General features: G+C 39.1%; 1 protein-coding gene across 1 annotated transcript in view; it reads left to right on the top strand.

Moving 5' to 3' along the window:
* SYNJ2BP (synaptojanin 2 binding protein) overlaps nucleotides 1–25,953 on the top strand; it is a 44,266-nt gene extending 18,313 nt beyond the window's left edge. Inside the window, exons 2-4 of the mRNA XM_067731947.1 lie at nucleotides 12,682–12,818; nucleotides 21,502–21,597; nucleotides 24,204–25,953. Coding sequence (XP_067588048.1) covers nucleotides 12,682–12,818; nucleotides 21,502–21,597; nucleotides 24,204–24,344 — 374 coding nt within the window. The 3' untranslated portion in view covers nucleotides 24,345–25,953. The remainder of the gene's footprint in view (nucleotides 1–12,681; nucleotides 12,819–21,501; nucleotides 21,598–24,203) is intronic.
* Nucleotides 25,954–26,406: the final 453 nt, after the last annotated feature.

The raw sequence follows: 26,406 nt of genomic DNA on the forward strand, positions 1-26,406 counted from the left end.
AGTATAATAGAGGTTACCAGGGGCTGGGGGGTGGGGGGAGGAGCGAGGAGTTATTGTTTAATGTATATAGAATTTCTATTTGGTATGATGAAAAAGTTCTGGATATGGATACTGGTGATGGTTGTACAACATTGTGAATGTACTTAATGCCACTGAATCATACACTTTAAAATGGTTAAAGTGTTAAATATTATGTTGCATATATTTTACCTCTACACAGACAGTAAGTTGTTTGTCCAGTGGTGCTTGATTTTGTGTTACATATATTTTACCACAAAATGATTAGATGAATAGTGGGTTGTGTGACCAATAGAGCTTGACTGGTGTCTAGGGAAAATTAGTGAGATTATCTTGGGATAGAAAAACCCTGCAGGTAGATAGGGGGAAAGTAGAGTGTTTGTCAATCTAGTGTTCATAACAGTGGCTATCATCATTGGGGTTAATCGACTGTTTTGTTTCATTTTAATAAATTATTTTTTCCAGAATAACAGATTGTGAAACACTGCTTTTTTACTTTATAACCTTTAGATTTTAAAGAGAAGAATCTGAAGGAAATGAAGGATTTTTTGTTCTCTATCATGATAGTAAGAAATAGGGACCCTGACTATGGTGGCAGAACTACAGAATGACCAATTCTTCCTCTGGAATATATTATCCCTGAGGATTGTTCTACAACCATTATCCCAGCATTGCTTATTCCAGCCAGCCCCCAAACAAGTTGAATTCACAGACTTTTTTCTAAAGCAGTTGTTCATACTTTCTACAAAGATACAGTATAGCAAGATGGTTTAAAACTTACACTTAGCAATCAAACATCCTAACTTAGTGTCTGGGCTTTGCAAAGAGTTAACTGTGTGACCTTTTATAAAGTTACTTAATCTCTTCCTGCCTCACTTTTTAAATTCACCTGTAAAATGTGAGTGATAAACACTTCATGTGTTTGTTGAGAAGACTAAATGAGATAATATACATAGAGTACCTAGCATAGTACCTGGTACATATTAAACTCTTAATAAATATTAGTTGTTGCTGCTGCTGTTGCTGCTCTTATTTGGAAACAAGCTCAAGATCCAGACCTGGAGACAGGAGGAGTCCACAAGATGGCATGTCTTGTTTAATTTTACAGGGCTCTTATACTAGGCACATTTTCTTTCTCTCCCAGTCCTATGATGGTGTCATTCTTACGCCATCTGTACTTTTTTGTGGTTAGACTTCTCTTCCAAATTAGAGGCCAAGCAATCCATTTTAATCTTGCCACATTTAAAAAATTTATTGGCACGTTATAACCAGGGTTCACTGTGGAGTACGTTTTCATTCACTCACTTTTTTAAAAAGTCTATTGAGTCCCCGTCTTTTTCTTTCTCCCTCTCCCTTCAACCCCTTTTGGATAGTAGATGCCAAGAACTGAATTAATTATACTCTTCAGCTCCATAATACATTGTCCTCATCAGTACGTGCAAGGTCCCTCTTTGGTTTTATTTTTACCTTTCATCCCTAAACCTCACCCTGTATCCTTCCCTCACAGATAATGTGTCTTTACATGTCCTTAAATATGCATGCATTTTTGTAAATAGGTAATACTGTTCTGCATGAATGTGTTTTTAAGAAGATTTTATACTATTAATACCAACATTACATTTTAAAACTCTGTTACTTTGTGTATAATTATTCAGTGCTTCTGAATTTTAATTATCTCTCAGTTACCTGTTCCCCAAAGCAGCAATCCCCCACCTTTTTGGTACCAGGGACCGGTTTCGTGGAAGACTGTTTTTCCACAGATGGTTGCGGGGGGGGGCTTCAGGTGGTAAAGCAAGTGATGGGGAGCGGCAGGTGAAGCTTTGCTCATTTGCCCGCCGCTCACCTCCTGCTGTGTGGCCCGTTTCCTAACAGACCATGAACCACTACCAGTCCACGGCCTGGGGGTTGGGGACCCCTGCCCCAAAGGATGAACACCTAAATTACCATCAGTTCCTCAATACCACAAAACATGCGGCAATTAACATATTCTTACATTACCCTTGATAGGATGATCACATTGGTCCAAACAGATGCTTTTGACATTGAAGGGGACTATTTTAATTACAGAGACAACAGGCGTATATCAAGACTCCCAAACAAACCAAGATATGTGATCCACCCTATTTATAGAAGATTTTCCTAGGACGTAGCCAATAATCAGCAGTTATATACTGGGATAGCCCTTCCCCCTTCTGGTTGTTTCTAGCTGGCATCTGGTTGGTGCATGTGCTGGCCTGGTTACTGCATATTTTAAATACCACCATTGCTAGAAACTACACTTGAGGGAGATGTGTAGGTCACAGGTAAGAGACATCCTTCATTTCAATAAGTTTGAGTTCCAATCCATTCTTGTCTTATTAATAGATGGGTGGACTTTTTAATCTGTCTTCCTGTATTTCAAGACTTTTCACATTTGTACTTTATATTTATTCATCCTTTCTCCATCAGACTGTCTAGTTTGGGGTTGTCGCAGGCACTACTAGTTTTTTTTTGTTTTGTTTAACATCTTTATTGGAGTATAATTGCTTTACAATGGTGTGTTAGTTTCTGCTTTACAACAAAATGAATCAGTTATATATATACATATGTTCCCATATCTCTTCCCTCTTGCATCTCCCTCCCTCCCACCCTACCTATGCCACTCCTCCAGGCGGTCACAAAGCACCGAGCTGATCTCCCTGTGCTATGCGGCTGCTTCCCACTAGCTATCTACCTTACGTTTGGTAGTGTATATATATCCATGCCTCTCTCTCGCTTTGTCACAGCTTACCCTTCCCCCTCCCCATATCCTCAAGTCCATTCTCTAGTAGGTCTGTGTCTTTATTCCTGTCTTACCCCTAGGTTCTTCGTGACATTTTTTCTTTCTTAAATTCCATATATATGTGTTAGCATACGGTATTTGTCTCTCTCTTCCTGACTTACTTCACTCTGTATGACAGACTCTAGGTCTATCCACTTCATTACAAATAGCTCAATTTTGTTTCTTTTTATGGCTGAGTAATATTCCATTATATATATGTGCCACATCTTCTTTATCCATTCATCCGATGATGGACACTTACACCATCATCGGATGAATGGACACTTAGACACTTGTTTCCATCTCCGGGCTATTGTAAATAGAGCTGCAATGAACATTTTGGTACATGACTCTTTTTGAATTATGGTTTTCTCAGGGTATATGCCCAGTAGTGGGATTGCTGGGTCATATGGTAGTTCTATTTGTAGTTTTTTAAGGAACCTCCATACTGTTGTCCACAGTGGTTGTATCAATTTACATTCCCACCAACAGTGCAAGAGTGTTTCCTTTTCTCCACACCCTCTCCAGCATTTATTGTTTCTAGTTTTTTTGATGATGGCCATTCTGACTGGTGTGAGATGATATCTCATTGTAGTTTTGATTTGCATTTCTCTAATGATTAGTGATGTTGAGCATTCTTCCATGTGTTTGTTGGCAGTCTGTATATCTTCTTTGGAGAAATGTCTATTTAGGTCTTCTGCTCATTTTTGGATTGGGTTGTTTGTTTTTTTGTTATTGAGCTGCATGAGCTGCTTATAAATTTTGGAGATTAATCCTTTGTCAGTTGCTTCATTTGCAAATATTCTCTCCCATTCTGAGGGTTGTCTTTTGGTCTTGTTTATGGTTTCCTTTGCTGTGCAAAAGCTTTGAAGTTTCATTGGGTTCCATTTGTTTATTTTTGTTTTTATTTCCATTTCTCTAGGAGGTGGGTCAAAAAGGGTCGTTCTGTGATTTATGTCATAGAGTGTCCTGCCTATATTTTCCTCTAAGAGTTTGATAGTTTCTGGCCTTACATTTAGGTCTTTAATCCATTTTGAGCTTATTTTTGTGTATGGTGTTAGGGAGTGATCTAATCTCATACTTTTACATGTGCCTGTCCAGTTTTCCCAGCACCACTTATTGAAGAGGCTGTCCTTTCTCCACTGTACATTCCTGCCTCCTTTTTCAAAGATAAGGTGACCATATGTGTGTGGGTTTATCTCTGGGCTTTCTATCCTGTTCCATTGATCTATCTTTCTGTTTTTGTGCCAGTACCATACTGTCTTGATTACTGTAGGTTTGTAGTATAGTCTGAAGTCAGGGAGCCTGATTCCTCCAGCTCCGTTTTTCATTCTCAAGATTGCTTTGGCTATTCGGGGTCTTTTGTGTTTCCATACAAATTGTGAAATTTCTCGTTCTAGTTCTGTGAAAAATGCCAGTGGTAGTTTGATAGGGATTGCATTGAATCTGTAGATTGCTTTGGGTCGTAGAGTCATTTTCACAATGTTGATTCTTCCAATCCAGGAGCATGGTATACCTCTCCATCTGTTTGTATCATCTTTAATTTCTTTCATCAGTGTCTTAAAATTTTCTGCATACAGGTCTTTTGTCTCCTTAGGTAGGTTTATTCCTAGATATTTTATTCTTTTTGTTCCAATGGTAAATGGGAGTGTTTTCTTGATTTCACTTTCAGATTTTTCATCATTAGTGTATAGGAATGCAAGAGATTTCTGTGCATTAATTTTGTATCCTGCAACTTTACCAAATTCATTGATTAGCTCTAGTAGTTTTCTGGTAGCATCTTTAGGATTCTCTGTGTGTAGTATCATGTCATCTGCAAACAGTGACAGCTTTACTTCTTCTTTTCCGATTTGGATTCCTTTTATTTCCTTCTCTTCTCTGATTACTGTGGCTAAAACTTCCAAAACTATGTTGAATAATAGTGGTGAGAGTGGGCAACCTTGTCTTGTTCCTGATCTTAGTGGAAATGCTTTCAGTTTTTCACCATTGAGGATGATGTTGGCTGTGGGTTTGTCATATATGGCCTTTATTATGTTGAGGAAAGTTCCCTCTATGCCTGCTTTCTGTAGGGTTTTTATCATAAATGGGTGTTGAATTTTGTTGAAAGCTTTCTCTGCATCTATTGAGATGATCATATGGTTTTTCTCCTTCAATTTGTTAATATGGTGTATCACATTGATTGATTTGCGTATATTGAAGAATCCTTGCATTCCTGGAATAAATCCCACTTGATCATGGTGTGTGATCCTTTTAATGTGCTGTTGGATTCTGTTTGCTAGTATTTTGTTGAGGATTTTTGCATCTATGTTCATCAGTGATATTGGCCTGTAGTTTTCTTTCTTCGTGACATCCTTGTCTTGTTTTGGTATCAGGGTGATGGTGGCCTCGTAGAATGATTTTGGGAATGTTCCTCCCTCTGCTACATTTTGGAAGAATTTGAGAAGGATAGGTGTTAGGTCTTCTCTGGATGTTTGATAGAATTCGCCTGTGAAGCCAACTGGTCCTGGGCGTTTGTTTGTTGGAAGATTTTTAATCACAGTTTCAATTTCAGTGCTTGTGATTGGTCTGTTCATACTTTCTGTTTCTTCCTGGTTCAGCCTTGGCAGGTTGTGCATTTCTAAGAATTTGTCCATTTCTTCCAGGTTGTCCATTTTATTGGCATAGAGTTGCCTGTAGTAATCTCTCATGAACTTCTGTATTTCTGCAGTGTCAGTTGTTACCGCTCCTTTTTCATTTCTAATTCTATTGATTTGAGTCTTCTCCCTTTTTTTCTTGATGAGTCTGGCTAATGGTTTATCAATCTTCTCAAAGAACCAGCTTTTAGTTTTATTGATCATTGCTATCGTTTCCTTCATTTCTTTTTCATTTATTTCTGATCTGATTTTTATGATTTCTTTCCTGCTGCTAACTTTGGGGTTTTTTTGTTCTTCTTTCTCTAATTGCTTTAGGTGCAAGGTTAGGTTGTTTATTCGAGATGTTTCCTGTTTCTTAAGGTAGGATTGTATTGCTATAAACTTCCCTCTTCGAACTGGTTTTGCTGCATCCCATTGCTTTTGGGTTGTTGTGTCTCCATTGTCATTTGTTTCTAGGTATTTTTTGATTTCCTCTTTGATTTCTGCAGTGATCACTTCGTTATTAAGTAGTGTATTGTTTAGCCTCCATGTGTTTGTATTTTTTACAGATCTTTTCCTGTAATTGATATCTAGTCTCATGGCGTTGTGGTCAGAAAAGATACTTGATACAATTTCAATTTTCTTAAATTTTCCGAGTCTTGATTTGTGACCCAAGATGTGATGTATCCTGGAGAATGTTCCATGCGCACTTGAGAAAAATGTGTATTCTGTTGTTTTTGGATGGAGTGTCCTATAAATATCAATTAAGTCCATCTTGTTTAATGTATCATTTAAAGCTTGTTTCCTTATTTATTTTCATTTTGGATGATCTGTCCATTGGTGAAAGTGAGGTGTTAAAGTCCCCTACTATGAATGTGTTACTGTCAATTTCCCCTTTTATGGCTGTCAGTATTTGCCTTATGTATTGAGGTGCTCCTATGTTGGGTGCATAAATATTTACAATTGTTATATCTTCTTCTTGGATCGATCCCTTGATCATTATGTAGTGTCCTTCTTTGTCTCTTCTAATAGTCTTTATTTTTAAGTCTATTTTGTCTGATGTGAGAATTGCTACTCCAGCTTTCTTTTGGTTTCCATTTGCATGAAATATCTTTTTCCATCCCCTTACTTTCAGTCTGTATGTGTCTCTAGGTCTGAAGTGGGTCTCTTGTAGACAGCAAATATATGGGTCTTGTTTTTGTATCCATTCAGCCAATCTGTGTCTTTTGGTGGGAGCATTTAGTCCATTTACATTTAAGGTAATTATCGATATGTATGTTCCTCTTCCCATTTTCTAAATTGTTTTGGGTTCGTTATTGTAGGTGTTTTCCTTTTCTTGTGTTTCTTGCCTAGAGTAGTTCCTTTAGCAGTTGTTGTAGAGCTGGTTTGGTGGTGCTGAACTCTCTCAGCTTTTGCTTGTCTGTAAAGGTTTTAATTTCTCCATCAAATCTGAATGAGATCCTTGCTGGGTAGAGTAATCTTGGTTGCAGGTTTTTCTCCTTCAACACTTTCAATATGTCCTGCCAGTCCCTTCTGGCTTGCAGAGTTTCTGCTGAAAGATCAACTGTTAACCTTATGGGGATTCCCTTGTGTGTTATTTGTTGTTTTTCCCTTGCTGCTTTTAATATGTTTTCTTTGTATTTAATTTTTGACAGTTTGATTAATATGTGTCTTGGCGTGTTTCTCCTTGGATTTATCCTGTATGGGACTCTCTGTGCTTCCTGGACTTGATTAACTATTTCCTTTCCCATATTAGGGAAGTTTTCAACTATAATCTCTTCAAATATTTTCTCAGTCCCTTTCTTTTTCTCTTCTACTTCTGGAACCCCTATAATTCGAATGTTGGTGTGTTTAATGTTGTCCCAGAGGTCTCTGAGACTGTCCTCAGTTCTTTTCATTCTTTTTTATTTATTCTGCTCTGCAGTAGTTATTTCCACTATTTTATCTTCCAGGTCACTTATCCGTTCTTCTGCCTCAGTTATTCTGCTATTGATCCCATCTAGAGTATTTTTAATTTCATTTATTGTGTTGTTCATCATTGTTTGTTTCGTCTTTATTTCTTCTAGGTCCTTGTTAAATGTTTCTTGCATTGTCTCTATTCTATTTCCAAGATTTTGGATCATCTTTACTATCATTATTCTGAATTCTTTTTCAGGTAGACTGCCTATTTCCTCTTCATTTGTTAGGTCTGGTGGGTTTTTATCTTGCTCCTTCATCTGCTGTGTGTTTTTCTGTCTTCTCATTTTGCTTACCTTACTGTGTTTGGGGTCTCCTTTTTGCAGGCTGCAGGTTCGTAGTTCCTGTTGTTTTTGGTGTCTGTCTCCAGTGGCTAAGGTTGGTTCAGTGGGTTGTGTAGGCTTCCTGGTGGAGGGTACTAGTGCCTGTGTTCTGGTGGATGAGGCTGGATCTTGTCTTTCTGGTGGGCAGGTCCACATCTGGTGGTGTGTTTTGGGGTGTCTGTGGACTTATTATGATTTTCGGCAGCTTCTCTGCTAATGGGTGGGGTTTTGTTCCTGTCTTGCTAGTTGTTTGGCATAGGATGTCCAGCACTGTAGCTTGCTGGTCGTTGAGTGAAGCTGGGTGTTGGTGTTGAGATGGAGATCTCTGGGAGATTTTCGCCGTTTGATATTGTGTGGAGCTGGGAGGTCTCTTGTGGACCAGTGTCCTGAAGTTGGCTCTCCCACCTCAGAGGCACAGCACTGACTCCTGGCTGCAGCACCAAGAGCCTTTTATCCACACGGCTCAGAATAAAAGGGAGAAAAAGTAAAAAGAAAGAATTAGTAGAAGAAAGAAAGAAAGGAGGGAGGAAGGAGGGAAGGGAGGAAAAAAAGAAAGAAGATAAAGTAAAATAAAATAAAGATAAAATATAATAAAATTATTAAAATAAAATAATTATTAAGAGAAAAAGAAAAAAAAACGGATAGAACCCTAAGACAAATGGTGGAAGCAAAGCTATACAGACAAAATCTCACACAGAAGCATGCACATACACACTCACAAAAAGAGGAAAAGGGGGAAAAATCATAAATCTTGCTCTCAAAGTCCACCTCCTGAATTTGGGATGATTCGTTGTCTATTCATGTATTCCACAGATGCAGGGTACATCAAGTTGATTGTGGAGCTTTAATCCGCTGCTTCTGAGGCTGCTGGGAGAGATTTCCCTTTCTCTTCTTTGTTCTCACAGCTCCCAGGGGCTCAGCTTTGGATTTGGCCCCGCCTCTGCATGTAGGTCGCTGGAGGGCGTCTGTTCTTCGCTCAGGACGGGGTTAAAGCCGCTGACTCGGGGGCTCTGGCTCACTCAGGCCGCGGGGGAGGGAGGGGCACGGAGTGCGGGGTGAGCCTGCGGCGGCAGAGGCCGGAGTGACGTTGCACCAGCCTGAGGCGCGCCGTGCGTTCTCCCGGGGGAGTTGTCCCTGGATCCCGGGACCCTGGCAGTGGCGGGCTGCACAGGCTCCCCGGAAGGGGGATGTGGAGAGTGACCTGTGCTCGCACACAGGCTTCTTGGTGGCAGCAGCAGCCTTAGCGTCTCATGCCCGTCTCTGGGGTCCACGCTTTTAGCCGCGGCTCGCGCCCGTCTCTGGAGCTCCTTTAAGCAGCGCTCTTAATCCCCTCTCCTCGCGCACCAGGAAACAAAGAGGGAAGAAAAAGTCTCTTGCCTCTAAGGCAGGTCCAGACTTTTTCCCGGACTCCCTCCTGGCTAACCGTGGCGCACTAACCCGCTGCAGGCTGTGTCCACGCCGCCAGCACCAGTCCTCTCCCTGCGCTCCGACTGAAGCACGAGCCTCAGCTCCCAGCCCCGCCCGCCCCGGCCGGGGAGCAGGCAAGCCTCTCGGGCTGGTGAGTGCCGGTCGGCATCTATCCTCTGTGCGGGAATCTCTTCGCTTTGCCCTCCTCACCCGTTGCTGCGCTCTCCTCCACGGCTCCAAAGCTTTCCCCCTCCGCCACCCGCAGTCTCTGCCCGCGAGGGGGCTTCCTAGTGTGTGGAAACCTTTCCTCCTTCACAGCTCCCTCCGGCTGGTGCAGGTCCTGTCCCTATTCTTCTATCTCTGTTTATTCTTTTTTCTTTTGCCCTACCCAGGTATGTGGGGGGTTTCTTGCCTTCTGGGAGGTCTGAGATCTTCTGCCAGCGTTCAGTAGGTGTTCTGTAGGAGTTGTTCTACGTGTAGATGTATTTCTGGTGTATCTGTGGGGAGGAAGGTGATCTCCGCGTCTTACTCTTCCGCCATCTTCCAGGAACTACTAGTTTATTGACAACTACTCTTAGTGCAGTTACTCCATATAGCAACCACTACATAGTTTATAAAGGAGTTTTTCAGATTTTATGTTATTGGATGCTAACAACTACCTTTTGAGATAGAGAAGACAGAATTTATAATCCTTACATTACAGAAGAAGCTGAGGATCAGAGATACACTCACTTGTTTTAGTCCGCATACCAAGTAAGTTATGGAGTTGAATTTGTGGCCAGGTCTTCTGACTTTAATTGACTTCTGCAGAATCTAAAAGGTACAGGAAAAAGGATAAATTTCTATTTGTTGTTAAAGCAGGGACTGTCCAGTTTAGCTTTATGTTTTCCTCAGAATATAATGCAGTGCCTGACACACAGTAAATGATCAATAATTTTTACTGAGTAAGTGGATAGAGGATTACGTAGGTATCCATGGGGCCCAGGTTTAAACTGGTAGTATTGGTACTCAGTTCTTCGGTGATTCCCGTTTATTGCAGCGATGCTTCAAATTATAGATAAGTTCAGTTTGTAAATGTTGTAACCGTAGAAAGGGACTTCATGTCAGTCCAGAAATTCTCATATTAATTGGTGTGGTTCATTTACAATTGAAGTAGCAATAAACATGGTTATAAACATGCCTATATAATGTGATGGGGGGAATAGACTACACTTGTTTGTTTATAGAAAATTTTGGTAACATTTTTTTCCACTCTCCTTTTTTTTCTTTTTAATTTTTATTGGAGTATAGTTGCTTTACAATGTTGTGTTAGTTTCTACTGTACAGCAAAATGAATCAGCTATACACATACTCTGTTTTGGATTTCCTTCCAATTTAGGTCACCATCCACTCTCCTTTTTTTTTTTTTTTTTTTTGTGGTACGCGGGCCTCTCACTGCTGTGGCCGCTCCCGTTGCAGAGCACAGGCTCCGGACGCGCAGGTTCAGCGGCCATGGCTCACGGGCCCAGCCGCTCCGCGGCATGTGGGATCCACCTGGACCGGCGCACGAAACCGTGCCCCCCGCCTCGGCAGGCGGACTCTCAACCACTGCGCCACCAGGGAAGCCCCACTCTCCTTTTTTAATCACTGTTCTGTAGCTTTAAATAAGCAGTAGCAGAGTCCCTTTTCTCCCTAATTACTATGTTGCATTCAGCTGCTTAACACATACTTCCTGTTCCCAGGATCCCCAGAGGCAGCTCTAGTGTTTGGTGAGGATATTGAATTTCATTGAAAGATTTTCTCCAGATAGTTTCTTCCAGTAGTGAGAGAGGCTGGTTGGCCTCAACCACCTTGCTCAAACCTGTCACAGTCTTAAAGTTATTTCAAAGCCTTTTATAATCAAGGTCCACCTACCTTTCCATCTGATCTAAATTAACTACCTCCCATCCCCTTTCCAATACCTCCCACCCACTATGATTCAAATTAAGAGTTTTCTGAGGGAAACCATTTAGTAACATAAAATTTTCATACCCTACCCTTTAAAGAAACTGAAATAGTCATCTTCCAGTGGAAGTTCTTTCTATTATGTATTCTTCTTTTTATTCTCTAGCTATAGGTACACTGTACACGAGGTATGATATTTCAATTAGACATTTCCTGCTGCTTCCTTCTTTGGCCATGTGTTTCCATAAATCATAGATCGATTCGCTACTGCTTATGTTAATATTGTGAGGGTCACTTATAAGCTTTCCTCTCACCTTTTTAAGTATCTGTTTTCTGTTGAAATCAGTAGAAGAGGCTACTGATTATGGCTGTTTTTTCCAGTTGTACCACCAGATATTTGTTTTTCAATTGTTTCCTAACTATCTCCTTTCTCTTTGCACTGTGGCTTTGAATTCTACAGTACCTGACATAAAGAAAGCTCTAGGGAAGTTCCCTTTTCTTTCATTTCTTTTTATTGCATAGATAAAATCCCTATATAAATGGTTTTGTAAAATGAAGTCCTTCCCACAACTTAGTGTTTGGTCCATGGAAAAATTACCTTGGTAGTCAATTTTCGTTCTTTTTTAAATTCAGTTTTATTTTATTGTGGTAAGAACACTTAAATGAGATCTGCTCTCAACAGATTCTTATGTGTCTAATAAGGCTGTTGTTATCTATAAGGCACAATGTTGTACATCAGATTTCCATAACTTCCATCTTGCATAACTGAAATTTTATCCTTGTTTAAAATAATCACGCACTGAAGTGAAGAATAGAATGGTAATTGCCGGGGGCTAGTTAAAGGGGGAAATGGGTAGTTGCTAATCAATAGGTTATCAGTTATCTATAGTGAATAAAACTTGGCAATCACTGTACCCAAGAATGTGGTTATTTGTACTTGAGGTATAAAAGGAAAGAAGAGTGAATTTGGTGATTTAGTCCTGTCATGAAGCATAAGTTACCTTTTTAGTTCCCAGGTTTTCTGCCAACGCCTACAGTACTGCCCCCTCAATTCAAACTAGGAAAAAAAAAAAAAATGAACTCCCAAGGTCATTTCTTCCAAAGCACCACCATCCACAAACTCTCCTGACGTTAGGAGAAGTATTGAGGGGATGGTTTGCTTAAGAATCTCTCTCCTACTAAATAAGGAACCGTTCGTTTGCCGATTAGTTTAAAGCATAGCTTCTTCTAAGCAGGAAAGTCAAGATTTGGGGCCTCTGAATGCCACCAACAGAATCAAAATCAAATGTGAGCAGAAGTACATCTTAAAAGAATCAGCATTATTTTTTCACTGAGCTCAGTATAGATCTTTCTTTTTATATTCACCTAACCATGTTGATCATTGTGTTTGTATTTTTAGTCCTGCCTGGTCTGAGTGGGCAACTCTCGGTACTCTTGACCTCTGTTGGTGATACTAATCATTTACCTTGCCCATGACTAGCCACCAGCTACATCACAGTCTTAACTTCCCCGCCTCCTACCCCCCCACTCCCCAACCCCCACCCTTGCCACATGGCCTTTCCTTTCTCCTTCTCCTCTTCTCTAATCCCTTTCCTTCTTCTTCACCCCTATCTCCTTTACAACTCCTCCATGATTTTCTTAGGGCTGGGCTTCAACATCGTCGGTGGCACAGATCAGCAGTATGTCTCCAATGACAGTGGCATCTTCGTCAGCCGCATCAAAGAGAACGGGGCTGCAGCCCTGGATGGGCGGCTCCAGGAGGGTGATAAGATCCTCTCGGTGAGAACTGGCTTCCACCTCCTTCACTGTCCCTGGCTCCCTAGACCCTAGTCCCTACCCCCAACTCCTTCCTTGGGAAGATTCCTGCCTGCCCTTTTGGATCAGGAAATACAGTAAGGAAAACTTGAGAATGGGTTAAGATTAAAGTATAGTATGTAGTTAGAAACTATGCAGTTTAATATTTTGACAGATAACTGCATTCTCTCCAGAACACTGGGAACTAGGTTCTATGGTGAAGGACTTGAAAAATACAGGGGTTAAGAAGAGAGCCATATTACTCAAAAAGTTTTGGTTAAATGTAAATTATTGAAAAATGAGAATGGTTAGAAAGTTTTGAGCACTCTGTGCCAAGCAGTATGCTGAGAACTTTAAACTTATTTAATATTGTAGCAACCCTATGAAGTGGTACAATTATTATGCCTGTTTTGCAGCTAAGGAAGCTGAGGCTTGGTGAGGTCAAACAGCTTGCTCAAGGTCATTCAACTAGTGTATGGCAGAGGACTTGGTCTGTGAATTTGGAACCTCTACTCTTAACCCATATACTATATTGCCTCCTAAAAGATAAGTGAGGAGCTAGGGTTCGTTATCCTAAACAGAAAGTTGCATGGTTATTTAATAATAGAGTTTATGTATGGTTCTGTATAAAAACTGAAATTAGTCTTTTCTATTAAGGGTAGAATTAGGGAACAAAAAGACATAAACCTCAGTGTGAGAGAATTTATTAGACACAAGCCAAGATAAGGAGCCTTTCTTATGTGAGCCATCACCTCAGAGAGAAAAGAAATTATTTGAAGGCCACTCAAGTTTCTTAAAAAGGTATGGTAGGAGATAAATGTTAATGAAAAGAAAAGTAGATATCTAAGAAACTGAGCTCATTTGTCTTTAAAATTTTTAGCGAAGAGGACTTGACTATCAAAATAAAAGAATTATTACAAAGATCTCTACAAGATATAAAACACTACAAATATATGTACGACATTGATTCAAGGTTATGTTCTAGCCAATTAAGGAAAAAGTATGTGAAAGAAGAGAGGAAGAAATGCCAGGCAAAGAAAAGGCAAAAATATAAGACAGGTAACGGAGAGAAAAAAAAGACGACAGAAAGAGAAAAAGATGGAGCTTATGCAAGAGGAAAAGGCCAGCATATTCTCTATTCTATCTAGGGCTATATTCCCTGACTCCAGTTTCCCTGCCAAGAGTTTGCTCCAAAATTCAAATTCTAGATCCTGTTTCTTAAGAAATATTGCCTCACCATCCTATTTCCACTGTATCCTTAAGTGAACTTGTTAGGTATTAACCATTAAATTGTTCCATCTATTCTTGAGCTCACTTTATCTCTTTGATGTACTTAAGTACTCACTTATAATTGGCTTTGGAATCTCTGTAAAATGATGCTAAATTATTTATTAGCCTATATTCTCATTTATTCTTTACAGGATTCCCTAGTTTCCTCACATGGTTATTTTTCCATGTTGTAAAATTTGCTCCAACTCTTTCTTTTAACTGTTGCCAGATAATCAGACTAATAATATGTCCTTTCCTTAGTGCATATCCATTTTGGGTAACTAATAGAAGTATCATTAAGTGGTCTAGATTTCAGGTGAGTTATTAATGACTATTAATTTAATCTTTCCATTTCTCCCTAAATAATGCCCATGTTTTATCTTAATTTCAAGTTCTAAAATTAAATAACTGCATGATTTATCATGCAGTTTCTCCTTTCTCATCAAAAGTGAAATTTAATTTTTTGTGATCACTGTGGATGAATGTAAATGATTTTTAAGACCCTGTTGTATCTGACAACCATGAAACAAAAACAGATATTACCAATAGAAGAAAAGATCTGAAGTTGAGATGAGGGTTGGAGAGTCCTTACCCAAAGTTCATTTGTATGTGTGTGTGATGGTGAGAATGCTTTAATATTTATATAGGCTATCAGAGAACCTGGGAAAATTATATTTTTGTAAAAAAATAAACTATGTAGGTTTCTCATTTCTCCTGTGTGTCTACCTAAATGAAGGGAGGTAGATAGTCAAGAATAGTCAATTCTCAGTGAACTCTACATGTTTAATGAAACTTATAACTTCAGGGTGATGTAGCTGATTATAGGATACAGATTAATGTTCCATTTTGACCAAACCTGTTATATAACAGAATGGCATGGATTGGGCCATTAGTCAGCTGCATTTCCTATTCTCTTCAAACAGAATTCTTACTTTGGTGAATAAAAGAGTTGAGTAGTCATCAACATATATTAACTATTGTATTTGATGGCCTGCAGAGCACTGCCAGGTGCCATGGAAAATTAAAAGAAAATGAAAGACCAGTCTGTGGTCTTAGATCAATGGGGAAGACCCACCAGAAACCCTCATCCAATCAGCTACAGAGACGTTGAAATATACAGAATCCTTTAGACCAAGTACCTTTAAGGAAGAGTCTTTGTCTTCTCATCTCTATCTGCAGCATGTAGGCCTGTAGCTGGAACAGAGTAAGCATCTAGTAAATTATTTGCTCTGTGAATGAATTATAACTTTTTTGGTTTGGCTTGATTAATTGGAGCTAGATAATCTATTTTTTTTCTTCCTTCAACTTTAATGGAAAGAGAGGACCCCTCCCCCCAAATTGTAATTCACTTCAAGATTTTGGGGGAAAATGAAAATATCCAGAGTATAATCTGAGGTCAGTGCTTATTAAATTGAGCCCATTCTTTCTATATTTTATACACTTGTATTTGTATTATCCTATATAGTTAGTGCTCCAGTAACTCTTACATTATCCTAAGATAATGTTAGATTATCCTAAGGCAATCCAAAATTATTTATCATCCAAGAAAACATATTTTAACTCAGTTTACTCCTTTCCTAAGGCAAGAAATAGGAAACTCATAGATTGATAACAACCACAGTTAAAGCAAAAAATTATATGACTCCCCATCAGTTAACTAGAATACCACAATCCCAACACTCTGAACATTCAGTTAACAAAATTTTCTAGCATGTTGCAAATCTGTCATATCTCAAGTTTAATATAACTTATAATATCATGAGTTAAGGAAACTGAAGTAGCAAGTTTAGCAGTATTCTAAAATTTCTCAGTTGAATGAATAGCTCTTGATAGTAAAAGTGAGGTCCAAGGAATCTGGCCTTCGCCTGGGAGCTGATTACAAATGCAGAGTCTCAGGAAGCTCCTCAGACCCAGACCCACTCAGATAAAAATCTGCATTATAACAGATCCTTGGGTAAGCCCATGAATAAAGTTTGAGAAGCACTGCTGTAGGCAAGTGTCTTTCAGACATTTTGAATTATGACCCATAATAGGAAATACATGCACACACACATAACTGAAGCAAAGTTTAACAAAATAATACCTATTTCTTCTATATATGATGCATTCTAATATTTTGTGTTTTCTTCTAATTTCACTTACTTAAAATTAAATACTGGTCTTGACCCACTGGATTGACTTCACTATCTTTTGGAATGGGTCAACAGACTTATATTTGAAAAATCACTACTCAGTAAATGGAAAATCACTGATGGAATCTGTGGATTAAGTAGGCTGGGTGTGGAGAAGACTCAGGCAGTTTAGGTTAAAGCTAACTCAAACTTCACCAGATTGCTAGGATGGGACCTAATAATTTGCACTTTTAACAAGTTCCCAAGTTAATGCTGCTGGTCCTGGGACCATACTTTGAGAACCTCTGGTCTATATTAGTAAGGATGGTGATAAAGAGAAAGTGGATTCCACATATATTTAGGGGTAAAAATCTACAGAACTTGGAGGTTAGTCAGTATGAGCTGGAATCTGTAAAAGCAGTTAGAGGAGGTAAATATTGGAAAGCAAATTTGGCTTTGGAGTAGAGAGATATATTGTCAGTTGAAAAAGAATCATCATTTGTTTTATAGAGCTGGTTTACCTCCAGCATACTTGACAAAGGATGAGAAATGGTTCTTTAAAAAAGAAACTCCCTTTGCATTTCTAAAAGGCCTCTTTTTTTTTTTTTTTTAAGCAATTAGAGTAACTGACCTCATACATTAGGATACCTTTAGAATTAACTAGGAGGGTTGAAAGGTATAATTGGCCTGTGCTCCTTTGCCTGATGTCACCCAATGTCTTTCTTCCCTGCTAGCAAAAGTAAACTCACATGAGGACCAAGATTACACACTGAGTCATTGGCAGCTAGAGCTGCTATTAGAGTCTAGGCCTTTCAGCTTTGTGTAATATCAATAAATGTCACCCAGGCTTTGTGTAGTTATGGCTTTTGCAGAGTATACTCTGCAGCCAAACCTCAGGAAATCGTGTGGCGTTTATTATCCTCAAATGTTGTTCAGAGCAGTATTCAGGTACTATAGGGGTGATAATGATGAGTTGAGATCCAGCCTAAGTTATTTACAGTCCAACGTAAAGTGTTACAAGACAGTTCAGTTTGAGCTTTAAGATAGTTACATAGTATGGAGATTCAGGAAGTAAATCATTCACATCTAGTGCAGTTATCTAGAAAGGCCTTGTCAATGAAGTGGCACTTAACTAAATTGCTTTTTTAATGTGAATGCCACTTCAATATATAAAATGAATAAAAATACTAACATATAAACACCATGTGTCTTCATACAACTCTAAATTTTTTTAAACGTATAGTATAACACATAAAACTGAAACTCCAAAACCAATAAAAATTTAATTTACAACATTAATGTGATGGATAGTGATAGGCTGCAGAAATAAAATTCTTGCTTACAATGTAAATTTCTAAAGTTTAGTGTTGTTAGTGAAGGTTTGGGGGCTGGGCTGCTTGAGTTTGAATCCTAGCTTTGCTACCTCCATTCTGTATGTCCATGGAAAGGTTGCATAGCCTCTCTAGTTTTATTACTTATAAAATGGGGTTCCAAACTTATAGGACTATTGTGAAGATTAAATAAGTTAGTACATGTAAAATGGATAGACAGCTCCAGACATGATAATAAATATACAGTGATTCCCGGCTATTAAAACTGACGGCTACAGCAAAGATTATTTTGAGCTCAGTATTCCTGTCATTGAATGTCATGTAGTGACTCAGTTTTCCCACTTGGATTCATATCATTATGAAACTTGGCTCTGTTATGGAGCTATGACATCTTTGGCATTTGTTGACAAGACTGCATCACTAACTTATTTGTCTGCCTCTGAGAGAAAATACCTATTTCTTTACAATGAGAAATGCAGTTACCCTATGGGCAAGTTTAGTTACGTGAGTATTCCCACTACCATCAGCAATCTCATACCTATTCTCTCTCTACCAGGAATTAACTAGAAAACTGAGTCTGAGAATTCACTGTGATGGTTCTAGAAATTCTGCAGTTCTTTCCCTTTGACAAATCTACCGGCCAGAAAACCAAGACATAATCAGAAGGTGGCTTGGTAGCATGAAATCACAGTCTATCAACTAGAAAACCCTGTATTCATTTCTACACTATATAGGTAGCATGACTAATCGTATTTAAGATCAGTCTTGGGAGATAAATAGAATTTTTTAAAAGGGAAAGGTATTCAGATGATGGGTATAGCTTGAGCCCAGGTATGAAGGTAAGAATATATGTTTTATGTCCCAGGATCAGTGAGTTGTGTGATTTAGCTAAAGCATAGGATGTATGAAAGGGTAATGAAAGATTAAACTGGAAAGGTAGGTTTCCAGTCCTTCATTTCCTGGAGGACTTTGCATATCAGAATGAGAAATCAGGCATGCACGCTTTCCTCCCCTGCTCCCAGTTTTGTGTTTGTTTTTGAGCAATAAAGTGGCATGAACAGAATTATACTTCAGGAAGATTGATCTGGAGACGTAATGTTTGAATAGGTTAGAATGAGGGAGGACCCAGAGGAAAGTAAATTAGAGAGAAGGCGATCCCAGTAGTTCAACTAAAAGTATTCATAACCTAAAGAGAGGGGCAATAGAAAGAAAATAACATATGAGTAATGTTATTATGTTAGACTACAGGAGTTGCCAATATATTGTATGTAAAGATTGACAGAGAGAGTTTTTAAATATTACCAAAATTTTAGTCTGAAGGAATGGTAGTGTCAATAAGAAAGAAGTCAGGATAGTTTGGTTTTGTGGGAAATAAAAAAGAGGCTTTGGATATGTTGAGTTGGGGTCTTAACAGAATATGCCCCAGCTGGCAGAATAGGTACCCAGCAGGAAACCGGCAAATCCAGAAGTAGAAGTAGGGATGAAAATGTGGGAGTTGTCTAGCAGATTATAGTTGAAATTGTGAAAATTCACCATGGGAGAGAAGAGGACAAAGGACTATTGATACTGAGGAATATTTACTTACCTTAAGAAGGAAGGAAGGGATACAGAACAGTGCAAGAACTAAGAGATCCAAGTATTCATAAGCTAAGACAAGAGAGAACTGCAGAAGGGAGGAGGTGGTCTGAACACTGAAAAAGGGCTATAGGATTTGGTGGTTGGAAGTTACTGCTGACCTGCAGGGGCAGCATGTTCTTCCCTGCCCCCCCCCCCACCTCATATACTAAGAACACAAGGAAATAGAGGGAGCGGATGGTGAGGAAGTGGAGACAGTGCATGAAACAGTTCTTTCAAAAAGATTGGCAAAGAAAGAGGAGAGAAAGAAGATGGGAAGAGGGTGATGGTGGGTTCCAAGGAATACTTGTGTGTGTGTGTGTTTTAATAGATGAGGGTAACTTTAGTTAAGAAGGAGCAGAGAACAATAATACTTAAGGAGTCAAGAGGGTAAGTGACTGCTTAAGTTCTGTCAGGAGGCTGGAAGGAACATGATCAAGAGCACTAGTAAATGGGTTAGCCTAGATAAAGGACTCTAATTCAGAAGTAAGGGGGAAGCAGCACTAAGAGAGATCAGGGAACTGAGGGGAAAGGAAAGAAAGTGGAGAGAAGTGTTTGTCAGAAGTTCTCAGTATTCTCAAGAAAGATAAGGCAAAGGAATCTGCTGAGAAGAGAGATGTGATTGGAGTTGGAGTTTGATGGTAGGAAAGGTCTTGGAACAGCTACCACTGCATATTTATTAGGGAGTTCACCAGATGAGAAGGGTTGTAAGGATGCAGCAGGAGCCAGCTAGTATGCGTCTGTGGTAGAGAATGTGACTGTGTATCTTTCTCTAGGAATATTAAACACACTGATGACAAGGAAAGTAAATGCAGTGTGTTGCCCAGGACTGGAAAGCTGGCAGAAGATCGTGGGGATGAGGGATTCTAATAGTTTTCCAAGTGCTTTTTTGAAATAATAGGAACTCCTAGATGTGTAAAATGCTTTGATGAGGATAAAGGGGGAATTCACAGAGGTATAGGAAGTATGAAGAAAGTAGAAATTGTTTTTTTTTAAGAATTTGAGATATTGGAGCTGTAGCATGCCTAATGTTGAAGTTGAAGGCTTATGCCAATTGGCGATTAGAATGGAATAGAGCAGGAATTCTTCACTTTGGAAAGGTAGACAGTTTATAAGGCCAAAGTGTTGATAGATTAATTCACAAGGATATTGGCAGGAAATAGCGTGGAGGGACAATTTTGAACCTCTTGGAGAAGGAAAACTGTGACAAGGAAGATGAGAAGGTTGAATAAGTCAGTGACTTGATCTTCAGCTGAGGAAAGAATAGCTGGTGAGTCAAGGTGGAGGAATAATCGTGCAGAAGGAGCAGTAAAAGGCCAGGGCACTTTAGTCTTCCTTCCAGGATATAAAACCCCTATAGCCCTAGCTTCTACACTTACTATGACTTTAGGTAAATTACGTAGCCTTGCTAAGCTTCAGTTTTTTCATCTGTGAAAACAAGATAAAAATAGTGTCTACCTCATAGGATTATTGTGATTACTCAGTGAGATAATGTATGTAAAACATATAGCACAGAACCTACCAAATATATTAGATGTTCTTGCTGCCGTTGCTGACATTGACATGTATGAAAGATACGTAGATTTTGCATAAAGTACGCTATGCTGTGTCACTGATTGCAGCATAGAATAGATACCACTTGTGGCCAGTGTCACTCCTGACACTGAGCAGTGTTAATACCAGAGTCCTTCACATCTCTCACCTTTAAGTAGTAGGACTCACCTTCACTGAAACATTTTAGAAGTTTGTATCATCACAGAAATACGGTTTTTAGTAAATTTGAGGAGGATAGGGATATCCATGGAGTCAAGGGAAATTGTTCAAAAGAAAACAAGAACAATAGAAGGAGCTAGTAGATTTGTACCACATCAAACTAAATTGTGGAAGAGCTTCTCAGAGTTGTATTTCTAGAGCTGAAGCTGGCCATGCCAGGGATTAGACATATAAAGGATAGAGTGATAACCTGGGAGACCATGTTAACTGTAGGGAAGCAGGCTGATGCTCGTGGAAGACATACAAATACAGTAACAGAATCCCAAGTGTCAAAACAGGGCAGGCAGTAGGAGCTCAGAAAAAGGAGAGATTCCTTTTGTTGTTGTTGTTGTTGTTGTAAACTTAGGTACTCTTCAGATGGCCCATGTAACCTCAGTTCTAGGAAAACATAGCTTCAAAAATGAAAAAAGTTACTCTGAGTTCTAAGTAACTTTACCCCTTCTTCTAGCCCTTGGGATTTGCTCTGTAGGAGTTTGTTTTTTAAATCTTTGGTCACATGAAAGTAAATCTTTGACTTATGAGAGTTCACATTCTACGTCTCTTACTACTTTTCCTTGCTGTTTTTGGCAGGTAAACGGCCAAGACCTAAAGAACCTGCTGCACCAGGATGCTGTAGACCTCTTTCGTAATGCAGGCTATGCTGTGTCCCTGAGAGTGCAGCACAGGGTAGGTGTCATTTGCTGCCGCCAGGCTTTTGTAACGTTGTGAATAAACCATGTGGTGTAATTTTCAGTAGTGTGTTTGGCTTTTTTCCTTTCACTGTCATTCTTTTGAAAAACCTGTCTGGCACAGGCAGGGGTCTTCTGAGACTTCTGCTTATCATTAAAGGAAATTTATAACAGTATGTTTGCAACCCAGGTCCTGGCTTCAAGGTAATGTGCCCTAAAGATAAAGCTTGACAACCAAATTAAAATAAATGGGGAAAAATACAACCAGAATCAATTTTATTTCTTACTAGGGAAGGAAATATATGTCTGCCCTTGAACATTCTTATTTATGAAACTCTAAGTGCAACGATGGTGGGTTTTTTGATACCCACTATGTGCTTTTCCCTATCACCACAACGAACCCTTTTCTTATCAACTTGGGGATCCTCTTGACCAAAGTTCTAGTGCTCAAAGGGGAGCTCCAGGAAAAAGGAAATGGGATTCAGAATTCAGTCAAGTTAGCACCTATTCTACATCCATTCCTTAGTTCCTAGTGTTTTATAATTTGGATAATGAGAAGAGAAGCCTGAGTGGACATAATTCCTCCCATAGCACGAAGGACTTTGGAATGCATTTACAACACAGTTTAGTTGTACCTTTAAAGTTACTCCCTCTTGAACTGATGCTGTCTTTGCTTCATTAACTCCTGAGTGAGACTTCAAAGTTCAACAGGAGATAGTTAAAAAAAAGTGGAGAGGGCAAGGCACGAAAGATATCTGAGAAAACAGCTGGGGTTGCAAGCAGAATCTCAGCGTGCTGGATTAGAAAACAGGTTGATAGGAGACATTGGTATTCAGCTGCTTCTGCCTTGGCTCTTCTTTGTTTCGAAAGCATGGGAGAATGTATGCAATAGGTAAAGGCAAGCAAATATAGGCATACGCTTTAGATACGATTAGAGTTCTTTTTGAAGGCATGTGAGAAGTGATTTCCAAGGTTCATTTTTTAGGAAACTTCCATAAATAACTCCAAACAAAACAGATTCTTCTGGTCAAGGAATTGGCCTAGCCCTAAAAACCATGTCTTTCTACTGAGTGTGTTCTCTCAGGACATCTCATCAGGAAATGAATGAAAGATGTAGAGGTGGGATAGAGGATAGAAAAGGTAGTTTGTTCAGTCTTGTCTTTCAGATTGAGGGCATCAGAGTTTCATGGATTGTAATGAGGAGATTAAATCTAATTAAAGATGGCATCACAGTTGCTGCCACTTACCTATTAAAAGTTAATGTTAATCTAATTCGAAAAGATACATGTACCCCAATGTTCATAGCACTATTTACAATAGCCAGGACATGGAAGCAACCTAAGTGTCCAGATGAATGGATAAAGAAGATGGGTGTGTGTGTGTGTGTGTGTGTGTGTAATGGAATATTACTCAGCTGTAAAAAAAGAATGAAATATTGCCATTTGCAGGAACATGGATGGACTTAGAGATTATCATATTAAGTGAAGTAAGTCAGACAAAGACAAATACTGTATGATATCACTTATATGTGGAATCTTAAAAAGTGATACAAATGAACTTATTTATGAAACAGAAATAGACTCATAGACATAGAAAACAAACTTATGGTTACCAGAGGGGATAGCGGGGGCAGAGGGGGGAGAGATAAATTAGGAGTTTGGGATTAGCATATACACAGTACTATGTATAAAATAGATAAACAAGAACCTACTGTATAGCACAGGGAACTATATTCAATATCGTGTAATAACTATAATGGAAAAGAATCTGAAAAAGAATATGTATATAAGTGAATCGCCTTGCTGTACACCTGAAACTAACACAACATTGTAAATTAACTATACTTCAGTTTTAAAAAACAGTTTAAAAAAAAGGTAATGTTAAGAAAGGCTACCTTTTACAAAATTGATTGAAATAAAGAAAGACCACCAGCCTCAAAATGGAATGCTTAGGCAATGAAAAATTATAACTGTTAGGATATGATTTATTTTTACTTATTTACCTTTGAGTCTTTTACTTCCGTTCCATATAGGTTTCACCTTTATCTTTGCCTAGTATTACAGAATAGGGGATGAAGGACAGGACCCCACCTTCGGAAGGAGTGGGTACCTTTTGGGAATTGGAAGTATTTCTAAATAATGGCATTGCACCTGTGTTAACATTGCTCAGATCTGCTCTTATTGCACTCTGATGACTGATAATCTTTCTAGAAAGATGGACACACCCTGCCCCTGGCCAGTAATTTCCAGGCTCCCTATAGGATCAACAGGCTTCACCTCATATCTTCATTTTCCTGGTATGATACACATATAGCTTGGTGGAGACAGTACAGAAATAGAAAGAGGTTATTTCAGGGGTCCCTTTAGGTCAGTAGCACAGCAAGGTTAAATGCCTCCCCATCAGATTTATTTTGTTTCCAAAGAATTGGTGAGATTGTTGTATCAACTCAGGACAAACAGAGAGGACTCCTGTTCGATAGTGCTTGGGGTTTGCAGCTTTGGGTGGTATAGAGACTGTAGACCCAGGTAATGTGTCAACTTGGACATTTCAGTTGTGGTAAACACACATTGGTCACTACAGTTAACATTTTTCTTCCCCTTCCAGTTACAGGTGCAGAATGGGCCTCTAGGACATCACGGTGAAGGGGAGCCAAGTGGTATTCCCATAACTGTGGTGCTGGTGCCCGTGTTTGCCCTCATCATGGTAGCAGCCTGGGCCTTCATGAGATACCGGCAACGACTTTGAAAGGCTTACTTTCTTCCAGTGCTCCCGGAGAAGAAGATACATTTCTCTCTTTCTCTCACCCTCCTCCCCTGCCATTCTCCCATAACTTTCCCTCTCTCTACATAGCCAACACACAATTTAAAGAGACTGCTACCCAACCAGAACCTTGCTGCTCAAAATCTCTAAATCCTCATACTCTGGTGGGAGAGTAAAGGCATTGTTTGAAGGAATGCTGAAAGAAGGACTTGCTTAGAACAAATGAAGAGTTATATATTTTACTAGGACCACCAATAGAAGTTCAGCTGCAACCCAGAGAGGGAGAGGTCCAGTCTTCCCATCACCATGCGTGATTCCTTTTTTCTTACCTGGCATGTGTCAAAGATCAGCTGTAATAAGAGGAAGAAAGGATTTTTCTCTTTAATGATCTTCATTGGGAAGTTTTTGTGTCCTTTATTTAATTTCTAACTACCTACTTGGGCACCTACTTTGTATCAAACAGAGGTGAATGAAGAGAGAATTTCTACTTTTTTAAGAAAGCAAAAAAAATACACACACACACACATACATACACATATTCATATATGATAGTATAATAGTGATGCCTTATGGAGAATTAAAGAGAAATAACTCTGGTTTCTGGGTTTCTGATGTAAGAATTAAGGGATAATCTTAATTGAAGAATTCGATACATAGCAGGAGTGAGAGAGTGAGCCTTAAGAGAGGATGCAGCTAATTAAAAATCTTAGAACAATATTTCCTCTCATAATAGCTGCGGTGAAGTTGAGGTAAAATGACATAATCCAGCTTTGTGCAAGTCAGTCTGTTTAAAAAACTCGGGAGATGTAAATATAAACCTTACTAATCTCTGGGCTACCCTAGTGACTGTTTTGGTACCTTACAGACCTGATAAAGGATCAGCTGGAATGACTGTGGTCAGAGCTATAACTATGACGATGGGGCCAAACCAACCCAGTGAAAAAACTCAGGCTATCTACCAGTCTTGTTTCGACTAACAGGCAAAATCTGAGAAAGGGACTGCTGCCAGCAGGATGGGCATGAAATCAGCTCTGCTTCAATTCAGTTAAGTTGAAAGGATTTGGATTGCTACTGTTTTTTGAAAGGTTCTGAACACTGGTTATGGCTTTTAATGAATAAATCATTTTGCGGGGAAGGCTTAGAAAAGAGTTTTGTTTGTTTTAGCGGCTAGGGAAGTTTGGTGGATGTTTCAAGGAGAAGCCTTACGGATGAATGGATGTTAGGGAATACCAAGGAGATAAATGAGGTGGGAACCCTCCTGTTCGTGTGGTATTGAAGGTTGGTTTTAAAGCACTAAGGAGAGCTGAACCAAGACTAATTTTCTGGCTTAAAGAAAATCATTTCCATCCTCTAAATATACTGGCCAGGCTATAGGCTTTATATAATCTTGACAGCAAGAGTATGAAGACTTTCCCTCAGGCAGTCAGTTGTGTCCAATTTTTAGCATGGACCATCTGGTAAGAATTTTATAAATGTTGATTGGACATCAGCTTTGTTATGACTTTTACAAAGAAGCAAAATACTTAGCCTCCATTCCTAAAGGGTTTTTTTTTTTTTTTGGTTCCAGTTGGGAATAGAACACCTTTACACATAATAAACAATTACCTCCATAGGCAAGGCAATGTAAGTTAGTGTCAAATTTATATTGCAAACCAAAGGGAACGGTTACTGAGAATAGAGGCACTTGAGAAAGTTGCATGGAGGAAGGGAACAAGTTAAGGACCCTTGAGGAGCTCACAGTCAAGAGAATTCATAAATAGATGAGAAGTTAAAAGTATATCATCACGTTAAGTAATAGTTGAGAACAATAATAAAAGAAATGGTACTTTTCAGAGTATGATGCAGCTACAAAGATGTGCAGACACATTTTCTTTTTTTTTTTTTAGGAATTCAGAAAAAGAAAGCTGTCACGTAATGGCATCAGGCCAGAGTGGAAAGGGAAGGCTTTTAAAAATAAAAACCCCAGTTAAGACCTTGCCTCTGGGTCACCTATTGGTATAAGAAGAAACTTGCTGTAAACAATCCTAAGAGGATTTCTGCCTTCAGA

The sequence above is a fragment of the Pseudorca crassidens genome, chromosome 1 (assembly GCF_039906515.1).
Source record: "Pseudorca crassidens isolate mPseCra1 chromosome 1, mPseCra1.hap1, whole genome shotgun sequence".
Classification (NCBI taxonomy): Eukaryota; Metazoa; Chordata; class Mammalia; order Artiodactyla; family Delphinidae; genus Pseudorca; species Pseudorca crassidens.